This window comes from Echinops telfairi, unplaced genomic scaffold (genome assembly GCF_000313985.2).
Source record: "Echinops telfairi isolate 266 unplaced genomic scaffold, ASM31398v2 ScPeMD7_7469;HRSCAF=8507_1, whole genome shotgun sequence".
NCBI classification, from domain to species: domain Eukaryota; kingdom Metazoa; phylum Chordata; class Mammalia; order Afrosoricida; family Tenrecidae; genus Echinops; species Echinops telfairi.
In genome coordinates this window covers 133,010,838-133,022,401 of record NW_022111373.1, presented here as the reverse complement: position 1 = coordinate 133,022,401, position 11,564 = coordinate 133,010,838, and the positions used below count along the sequence as shown (strand labels likewise).

The following is an 11,564-nucleotide window of genomic DNA, read 5'->3' as shown; positions in this document are numbered from 1 at the left end:
CCTGACTGCTGCTCCCATGAGCCTTGACTGTGGATCTAAGCAGGATGAAACCCTTGACAACTTCAATCTTTTTTCTGTATCATGAAGTTATTACTGGTTCAGTTTTGATGATTTTGGTTTATTTCACGTTGATTTGCAATCTATAATTGAAGGCTGCAAACTTGTCAGCAAATGCTTCAAGTTTACCACCTTTCAGCAAGCAAGGCTATGTCATCTGCATATCCCTGGCTGTTAACCAGACTCCCTCTGATTTGGGTGCTAGGAATAGTCTTCACATACTTGATCACATGATTAAAGTATTTCATTTGGTTTTAAAGGAAGTATCCATTATGAATTGATGGAAAGGTTAGGCATATAAAACCAAATAAGAAGAAAATGGAAAAGTAAGGACAGAGAAATTTTCTTATAGGCAACCATTTCATTATTCCTTTTTAATTCAAATATTCAGTTTGGTGAGGGTTACAGAGACTTGAGTAGAAGAGCCATCATTTAAAATTTCATTCTACCACAGTTCCTAAAGAAGAACATCGGGTTTGGTAAAGTAGAGGGTGAACTGACAACATAAAGATCCTACATCAGTTGGTTTGATCTACATATAACTTCCTCCCTGGGTGATGAACAATGGAAAAGTGGGTGAAGGGAGATGTTGGACAGTATAATATATGACAAAATAATAATAATTTATAAATTATCAAGGGTTCATGGGGGGGGAGTGGGCAGGGAGGGAGAAAATGAGATGATATCAAGGCTTAAGTAGAATGCAAATATTTTGAGAATGATGATGGCAACAAATGCACAAATGTGCTTGACACAATGGAAGGATGTATGGATTGCGATAAGAGTTGTATGAGCCCCCAATAAAATGATTTAAAAAAAAGAAATTGGCCTCAATATTAGGCTCAAACAGAACAAATATTAGGAGGAGAGTGTAAGGTTGGACAGTTTTTCCTTCTTTTGTATTGGCTTCCCATGAACCAGAACCAACTTCATGGCATCGAACAACAACTTTCAAGATGCAGGATACATGAGGAACAGTCACAAAAGATAGACAAGGACATGTGTTAGTATATGTGCTACCGAAGCAAGCACAAAATAGCATTTTTTAGTAGAAAGAAAAACTACAGAACACATTAGAATTCCAATATTTTTTTCATCATTTTGATGTACAAATATATCATTACATTTTCATCATTGCTTAGATGACTTCCCCTTGCACCTTGGTAATAACTTGTTGATCTTACAACTAAAAGCTGACACTTGAGGAAGGGAGAATCTATTCATTTCTTTTGTTTGTTTAATAGTTTCATATTAGTATCTTTTACATACTGAAAAATTCACCAAAGTAAACAATTCAAGTTGAGTTTATTTTAATGGCTCCATCTAAAACCCCTGCAAATAATGTCACTTATTAACAGGACACTAATCTCTAGTTGTGATTCATTAGAACTATGTTCATCACAATTAAATTCAGTATAAGTCACTAATTCTGTTAGGCCAATAGGAGGAGGGGAACTCATTGCTACTGAGAAGCAGAGTTATCTTATGTCTCTACTGTGTGTAAAATATTTTGCTACTTCATGGTGGCAGTACAAGTGTATTTATGAGATATACTTTCTCAATGATGTATTAAATGAAAATTGCCTTTTAAATTATTCTAATAATCCAAATTATCAGTTACAGTTAAACACACACACATTTCACTTAAATAAGTGTAAGGAGGTTCCTTTTAAACTTTAGAGTTGATATTGTGACTATATTATTCATTTGTATGCAGAGAGCAGCCCATTCTTTCTGGAGTATAGATTTTATGTTGGACGGCATGAAAGTAGTCCTGAAAAGCTGGCTAGACACTTCGGTGTACAGCACATCTTGCTCTGGTAATGGTTTAACTGCAACAAACCACATTTCAGAAAGGCCTCAGACTTTGGGTAGCATTGTAACCATCTGCACATAATGAAAAGCCAGAGTGACGTCACTGACACCCTTTGTTCTCCACCCATTTTCATGTCATTTTCACCCTTCTCTGTTTGTTGACACATGATCATTAGATTATCTTCATGTTCTCAATGATCATATATACATTTCATTGCTGAAGATGGGAAGACACAGGGAGAAAGCATTGCCAGCTATCTAGAAAGACCAGAACTTTCTCAGAAACACGCAGGGTCTTTTCCTTACATCTCACTTGCCAGAGACATAAACACGATGCTACCATACAGAGTGAAAATACGGGTTCTGATTGGATGAGATTAATGAGGAATAGACATTGAGTGCACAACCTCTAGTTTCCACTTCAGCTCATTAGCTCTTTATTTCTTAAATGCTATATAAAATGGATCACTCCTTTTATGTTGCTAATCCCCGTACATTCTGTTGCAGTTCAAGGACTACTTAGAATTCTTTTCTAAGAAGAACAAAGTGGCTAATCCTTCAGCATCCTGGCAAAGTCTCAATTTCAAACTAATGTGTTCTGATTTCTTTCACAGAAAGCATAGTGTTGAGTATATGAGAATAGTAATTAACCATTTCAATCTAATAAACAGCCAATACTAGCAAAATTTTTAAAATGTAGCTACATGTATTTATGTATCTCTGATGATACCATTATTTTTTATTAATTAGGGATAGACTGTGCAGGATATAAATTGACAAAGCATATTTCACTGTGGTTTCTTTATCATCCTAAAAAGAGCTTTTGGACCATACTCTAGATCATCCATTTTACAACTTATTAAGACATGTAAACACCACTCTCATCTATCGGTCTGTTATACGAGTGCCTTGAGTGTTGCTGTAATGCTGAAGGCTATGTAATTAGTATTTCAAATACCAGCAGGGTCACCAAAAGGGAACCGTTTCAGCGGAGCGTCAAGAGTAGGAACAGATTTCAGAGGAATTAGCTACAGAAAACCTTATGGATACCATAAAACCATTGTCAGTTACTGAAAACCCAGTCAACAGAAGTAGAACATTGTCAGACATTGTGCCAGACAGTGATCCTCTCAAGCAGCGTCGCATTCAACCGGAGGCAGAATTTCCTTCTCAAAGAAGAATGGACCATAGGCAAGGATGGAGTAAAAGCCTAGAGGAGCTAAGTCTTCAGGAACTTAATTCGCTGATAGGGAATGATTCAAAATGAGAAGAAACAGTTGCAAATATAAATTAAAATCAGAACTTGTAATGTTCAAAGTATGAATCTAGAACAATCAGAAGTTATTAAAATGTAATGGAACCCATAAAGGTTAATATTGTATGCATTAGTGAGCTGAAATGGATGGGCATTTGGTCATTTTGATTCAGAAAACCATATGGTTACTGTACTTGGAATGATAAAATCAAGAGGAAGGCTTTGCATTCATTGTCAAAAAGGACATTTCAAGATCTATCTGGATATATAACACTGTGTGTGATAGGATTTTTATCTGCAAACTAGAAATTCTGCATAATACTATTATTCAAATTTATGCACCATCCATTAATGCTAGTGATGAAGAAATTAAGGAAATCTACCGACATCTGTCGTCTAAAATTGATCAAATATACAATCAAGATTCATAGATAATCATTGGCAATGGGAATGCAAAAGTTTTAAACTAGTGGGAGCAGCAGTTGAAAACTGGTCTTGGTGACAGAAATGAAGCTAGAGATCACATGATAGAATTTTGCATGACCCATGACTTTTTCAAAGCAAATAACTTTTTAAAATCAACACAAAATGTACTGTGCATGTGGACTCCTTAAGATGGAATAGAGAGAAATCAAATTGACAACATTTTTGGCTAAAGACCATCGAGAAGCTCACTATTAGTAGCTAAAACCAGGCCATGCTCCAACTGTGGAACAGAGCACCAATTGCTCTTACGTAAGTTCAAGTTCAAACTGAAGATAATTGAAAGAAGTCCATGAGAGCAAAAGTACGACATTAAATATCTTCTACCTGGAGTACTCGGCAGATTTCTTTCTGTTGTTTATAGGGTCACCAGGAGTCAGAACTGACTTGCTGGAACCAAACAACAATAACATGAGATGGAATCAACTTGATTGCAGTGAGTTGAGAATATTTGGGGCAGAAGTCCGCAAGGTCTTTCTCCCACAGAGTTGCTGGTTGCTTAACCATCACACCACCAGGGCTGCTTTAACTAACTACACACTTTTTAAAAGACTTAAGTAACTATGCGTATTTGAATATTTTATTCCTAAATTTTTCTTTGTGATCATTTTTCAGAAAGCTTTTATCAAATTCATACATAAAAGTTGGAACATTATTTTGAAATGAAATAGAAGTTAGATGATAAGAAATCAAACCTTTATCATCAGAATGGGTTGCCTCTGGTCAGAGTATCTCCTCTATATGGCCTAAAGGCACATACTCTTTGTTTGACAATTGTCATTAATCCCCAGATCTTCACCAATAATCGCTTTGATTCTTCAAAATGATCTCTCCTCAATATCTTAGAGTAGACCTCCATTAGCTATAAGAATGCATTCAGTGGAAGTGCTCATTGAGGGTCTTCACAATCGTTGCTCCCCTATTTACAGCAGAAGAAGTGCCACTGGGTCCTGAGCCATTCACAAATTGTTCTGTTTGAGTCCATTTTTGCAGCTACTGTTTCATTCCACCTGGCCAAGGACTTTCCTCTTTTTCACTGACTTACACTTTGTTGTTGTTTGTTGGAATTTGCCAAGAAGCCAGTTCCAACCCTGTGGGACCCTTTGTACAACAGAACTAAACACTAAAGGGTCCTGTGCCGTCTTCACAATTGTCCTATGCCTGACTCCACTGTTGCAGCCAATGTGCTGATCCATCCTGGTGATCCATCCTCTTTTGTTGAGTAAATCCAACTATTTCACTGTCTTCCCTGAAGTCAGATAAAGGATTTCCGGTTTCCTAAATTGACTACCTGCAAGGTTTTAAGAATAGGCAAGAAAACTGATAATAAGTAAGGTAATTATATTGACAAACAAACATAACCTGAAATAATTCCTAAATTGTTGTTAAGGAGAGAAGTAGCAGAATCACCAAATGCCTATAAAGTGATTATATGAATGCATTCTAAGTTCCAATTCATAACTGTACTCCTGATATTCTCCCCCCATGTTCGCAAGGGAGACTCCTGGGAGATACTCCTGCTTTCTCAGGCTTTGGCACAAGTTAAGGGAACTAGTTTCTCCAGGAGACTCTTCCGGCCCCACCTGGAAGTAGTCACATGGTTGCCACAGAAGCCTCGAAGCCTTGAATGAGTCAGTCTAACTTTAATAGTGTTGACATGATATATTCTTGATGAGCAATCATATTTGAAGGGTTTTGACTTTGGTTCTTGTGTTAGGCTGGGTTGACTAGAGAAAGAAATCCAAGGCCATTCTTACATGTGTAAGACAGAGCTTTATATCAAGATGCAATTTTGTATCGAGAAAACATCCCAGCCCAATCCAACTCGTCTCTAAATCCAATACTAGTCTATAAGTCCCTCTTCAGACTCACGCAGTCACAAGCAATTGCGCAAAATGCAGGAATTTCATGGGTTGGTAGTTACAAATCCTGTGGATCCGGTGGCAGTGATAACATCACAAGGCTCTGGCAGCAATTAGGGTCATCCAGCAGGAAGGTGAAGGCAAAGAAAAAAGAGAAGGTTCCCAGGACTCTCCTTATGAGAAGGCCCCACTTACAAGGAGGCACCATCAGGCTGTGACCTGATTGGCAGGTTGAATACCACTCCTACACATTCATATATCTTCAAGTTGACATGAAATTATGTAACTACCACATTTCCCTAATGATTTACTCATCCGTCTGCTTTACCCATAAATCCTTATTTAGGCTTAGCAATTTTCATAAACATTAAAATTTTTCCTCAATTAAATAACTTTATAAACTTTGAGCTTTTATAATAACTTCACATAAAGGGATGTTTTGTACACTTCTGGTGTGGTATCCTCGCTAAAATATGTATTGTGTTACATAGTAGTCTGACACACATGTGAGAGAAGAACACACTTCTATGTAAATTATTTAGCCATGCCCATTAATTCTTGTTGTTGTTAGGTGACATGGAGGCGGTTCTGACCCATAGCAACCCTGTGCACAGCCGACTGAAACTCTCTCAGGTCTTGCACCATCCTCACAAGGGTTACTATGAGTCCATTGTTGCAGCCATGGTGTGAATCCTTCTCCTTGGGGGACTTCCACTGTTTCACTACCCCTACCTTACCGAGCATGATGTCCTTCTTTAGGGACCAGTCTCTCCTGATAACACGTTCAACATATTTAAGATGAAGTCTTGTCATTCTTGCCTCTAAGGAACACTCCACCTTTACTTCTTTCCAAAGATATTTGTTTGTCTTTGAAGCAGTTTCAATATTCTTTCAATATGTCAACGCTTTCAATAGCCTTCTCCAGCACCACAGTTCAAATATGTACATTCTTCCTCTGTCTTCTTTATTGCATGTCCAACTTTACATGAGGAGGCAATCAAACCACCTTAGCCTGGGTCACATGCACCTTAGTCCTCAAAGCTAAATCCTTGCCTTTGAACACTCCAAACAATTCTTATGCAGAAGATTTTCTTGATGCGACTCTTCCTTTGATATCTGGATTACGGCTTGCATGAGCATTGACCGTGGACGCAGCATGACAAAATCCTGGACAACTTCAACATTGCTTCCATTTATCATGCTGCTACACAGTGGCCCAGTTGTGAGCTTTTTTGTTCTTTTCTTTACATAGATTTGCGATCCACACTAGAGGCTGCAATCTTTGATCTTCATCAGCAAGTGCCTTAAGTCTGTCGAGATTTCAGCAAGCAAGGTTGTTTGTCGGTTTGCTACGCTTTGGTTGGTTGTGTGCTTCTGCAATGCTAACAGCTAGGTCTCTGGTATTTCAAATAGTGGCAGGGTTAACAAATGTGATCAGGTTTCAGTGTAACTTCCGGAATAAACATAGACAATGAAGAAATACTTGGGTCCCCACTTCAAAGGAAGGAGCTGCTAAAAAAAAAATGTATGAACGACTCAACTGTGTGTATGATAACAATGTGGGGATTCTAGAACATGTAATTGTGTTAATGTGAATCTTGTACATATATCAAGAGGCAGTTTTGCAAATGGAATAAAGGAATACTGAATGATTTAAATCAGGAAAGATATGTGACAGGGTGGTATCCTCTCACCAGAATTGTCTATCCTGTATTCTGGGAAAATAATTCGATAATCTCGATTATATGCCCGTTAATATGATACCTTAAATATTAATCAGTTTCAAAATGAAGCTAATGTGACTAAGCAGGTCCCAGAGAGCTACTAGAATGTTCCAGACTCTGAGAAAAGTGCTATGTTGCAATTTCATGATTGCTCATATTTTTGAAATGAGTAGTAAACTTTCTCTTGTTTCTAAACTATTGCCTAAATTACAAATAGATATTTAGCTAAGAAATACATAGTTTAAGACTAGATATATCCATCATTTTGTGGTTTGTGGATGTTTCTGTAGATTTTTACCTACAGTACGTTACCGTACATTTTCCATTCTCATTTGGTATTACATGACAGAATATGACTGTTATCACCATAAAATAAAGGGAGAGGCAAATCCTACTGGAACAGAGGAGAAAATGTTCATGCGTATTTGGTTTTATTATTCTTTTAATTTTTTATTTTATTATCAGCTGGGTTACTCGGGGTGCCAAAGTTCAAACCCATAGGCGGTTCTTCTAGAGAAGGATAAGGCTTTCCACTACTATAAAGAGTTCCAACCTCAGAAATCCACATGGGGGAGTTCTACTTTGTCTGATGGGGTCACTGTCAATTGAAATCCACTTGATTGCAATGGATTTGGTCTCTGGACAGGCCTTTGGCAAAGGTTATTCATCATTAAATAGGGTAGAACCATTCCCTTTATTGAATGGAATGAAGCAGGTCTCATATCTTACGTCATGTACAAAATGAATCCAAGATATATCAAAGCTATTAAGCCTGAAACCAAAAAGACCACCAAAGGAAAAATAGGGGCAAATGCAGGTCCATAATGTGTGGCATAAATATGCTAGCAATTAAAAGTAAAAACATACAAACAGAAGAAAACAAACTAGTTTACTGGGACCTCCTAAAAATTAGCTATTTAGGATTCCACCAAAAGAGCATAAAGAAAACCCAAAGAGTTGGGGAAGGGGAAGGTTTTCCAACATTCTGGCCAAGGACTAATCCCTAACATTTGTACACAAGTTCTACAACTCAACAACAAAAAGCCAAATAATCTGATTTTAAAATGAACAGAATATTAAACATTTTACAAAAGAAGATACCCAAGCATTCAACAAAGACATGAAAGGATTCTTGCCATTATTATCCATTGATAAAACATGAATCAAAATAATATGAAGTATCAAAGCACCCAAATCATAATAGTGAAGCTCAAAAATCAGAAAACAACAACACTGGTGAGGGTGTGGAGAAGTTAGAGTATTACACATTTCTGGTGGGATCTTAAAGCCACTGTGGAAAAGCATGATCCATCCTTAAAAAGTGGGAATTACAAACCCAATACTAGCCACTACGAAGAGGCTTCAACATTTCTTGTACTAATTCCATTATCTTTTAATTTAATTTTTCCATTTACTTTCTGAAGTCTCCTTGACAAAGGGAAATAGGAGTTGTATGTGAGTATCTGTGTGTGCCACATTCATGGCAGCCTATTGCTCATAGCAAACACATGGGAACAACCATGTGTCCATCCACGGAAGAACAGAAAATCAAACTATGGTAATACACTCATTGGAACAGCCTGTGATTTTCTGAAGGATTAAGAGTGTGCTTATAAGAAACAAAAAAAAGCTTAAGAAAGAGTATTTCCCCCAATATATTCAATCAAATACAGTAAAGAAAAATATAAATAATGCATCACATTTGCAAATAATTAAGAGTAATAATGTAAACAGAAAATACAGCAGTTGAAAAGTCAACTTTATATAATATGCCAAATTTATTTTAAATGTGTAATTAAATTAAACGTAAATATTGAATTAATAGGCAAATATATGTAGATTTTTATTGGTATGGAAACAATGACTATACACAATGAAGATGAAAAACTAATTCAACTGCTGATTTTGTTTAAATAAAATTCTGATAATTCTTTTTAATTGATAAAATACATAAATATAGCTGGTAAACAGGTATTTTTACTTTCAAAACTATTGTTTTAGAAAAATGGTGGGAATTTTATAGATATACTAAAATAATCTTGTATGATGTAGAAAAGTACACAGAGATTTAAAAAGATTAAAAATCGTACAACTTCCATTCGAGCACACAGCCTTGTGCCTATTAGAAAGAAATGCACTAACCTGTTTTAGGATCTACAGAGAAGTAGGGCTGTCCTTGGAGAATACTGTAAACAACCCGAGCACTGTTTCCATAGGTAGGGTCATCTGCATCAGTAGCTGTCACCTGTAGAACAGAGGTACCTGTGCATTCAGGAAAACAACATTTAGTTTATGATGTGTTTAGTACCTGATTTATCTGCATACACAGGATATGCTTAAAATAGGTGCTGCCAAGTAAATTGATTTCTTTCTTTTATATATCAAACATGTAATGCCTTTCTTCCCTTGCTGTTAATCATATTGACTAAGGCTCCAGGGTAGAAGGTTTAGTCTCAAAAACTTTAATGGGTCTTTCAATGTACTCATAAAATCCTCACCATCATAGAGACCAGGCCGACACATAGTAACTACACAGGATGAGGTAGAACTGTTCAGTACATTTCCAAGACTGTAACTCTTTTTTTTAAATCATTTTATTGGGGACTCTTTTTTTCATAAAAAGTATAATGAATTTTATGAAATTAAGAAATAAGTATTACTAATATAGTTCCACATAATTTTTATACCTATGGGTGAATGAATATTACCATGGGCACTTAGAATACACTATTGCACAGATTAAAAAGGGAATGTAAATTTGTGATTTCCACATTGGTAGCTGTCCATCCACCCACGTTAGAGAGAACCCTGATTACAAATTCCATTTTAACTATTTGTTTGCTGAACACAACAAAAAATTAGCTGTCGGTTCTGCTGAACCGCTGTGAACTGGCTGAATCACATCACTGCTTTACAGAATTTACAGAATTTTATATTCATGGGGTCATAATTTACATGCTGCCCTGCAATGCTTACATAATTATATAGTTATAACTGCATTATATAGTTATTTCAAGTCAATAATGATAGGCTAGAACTACAATGCAACACTATAACTAAAAAGTTACAGTGATTCCATTGTATTTATGAATCATTATTTGCACAACTAGCTTCCTATGATTGAGACTGTGGGTTGTTTGCATATTTTGACACCATAAAAAACACAATGGTCAACAACAACTGCTGACTTTTTGTATTTGCTCAACTTTCTTTTTAGGGGCATATACATTTTACAGTTTGTTACAATTAGCTTACTCCCCTTGAAGGGATGGCTAACCAACACCAGGTTTGAGGACGTTATTTGCACCCTCTTATTAGCATTGAGTTTTATCAGATCATGGTTTTAGATTCAGCTTTGTAGACTGATTAAAATATTTGATGAAATTGAGTACTTTCTCTCCAATTAGTTAGTATTGCTTGTTCACACTTATTGTTTAATTATTTTATGTGAGCTAAAGTGCTTTTTTTAATCATTTTATTGGGGGGGGTCATACAACTCTTATCACAATCCATTCATCCATCCATTGTGTCAAGCACATTTGCACATTTGTTGCCCTCATCATTCTCAAAACATTTGCTTTCTATTTGTGCCCTTGGTAACTCTTTAAGGGAGTAGAAAGTCCTGTCTCTCTCCCATGGAGCTGCTGGTGTTTTTCAACTGTTGACCTTGTAGCTAGCAGCTCAGTGAGTAAACACCACGACACATGGGCTCCTTCCTCATAAAATACTGAATGGTATTTTTAACCATCATAGAAGCAGGGGTGTGAGGTATGCATGCTGCTCAAAGATAACGTGGTTTCAGTGTGGGGTGAAATCAAAGGTATGGCACACATATACACTGAATGCCATGGAGTTGGAATGGTTTGGGAATTGACACTAAATAATCTGTGGCATCAGAACAACTCATTAAGTCCTTTTTGTTAAGTCAGATGCTTTCCACTTATCTGAACTATTTAGCGAGTCCCTCAACTCGTCTATGCAGGTATAAGCTTGCTCTTTGAATGTCTTCTACAAGGCATTAGCATGATTTTCATTCTAAAATGTAAACATAATGTGCCCATAACAATTGATTTTCAAAGATGAGTGTATTTCCTAAATAATTTCAAAGGCTATATTATGAAACAATTCAGTGGATCAAACATTAGTTTCTCCATGTTTACATTTAAACACTTGATTTGCATAATTAGATATATCTTCAAAATATTTCATATTATTTCTAAATGAAAACTAATTTGAATGTAGCATGATAACTACCTATTGATTATACATAACTTTCATTGTAGAGTTATTAGGTAAGACCTCTCTCATCGCTTTATGATATATGCTTGATGAATTATCTAATATTGCACCAGAATACTTAGTATGCAT

The 11,564-nt window shown here is 36.3% G+C and overlaps 1 protein-coding gene across 4 annotated transcripts in view; it reads right to left on the bottom strand.

The window, feature by feature from the left end:
- CDH18 (cadherin 18) overlaps positions 1-11,564 on the bottom strand; it is a 653,448-nt gene that overhangs the window by 234,054 nt on the left and 407,830 nt on the right. For all 4 annotated transcript variants that reach the window (XM_045285189.1, XM_004698093.2, XM_013008043.3 and 1 more), the window contains exon 4: positions 9,339-9,458. In XM_045285189.1, the coding sequence (XP_045141124.1) occupies positions 9,339-9,458 (120 nt within the window). The remainder of the gene's footprint in view (positions 1-9,338; positions 9,459-11,564) is intronic.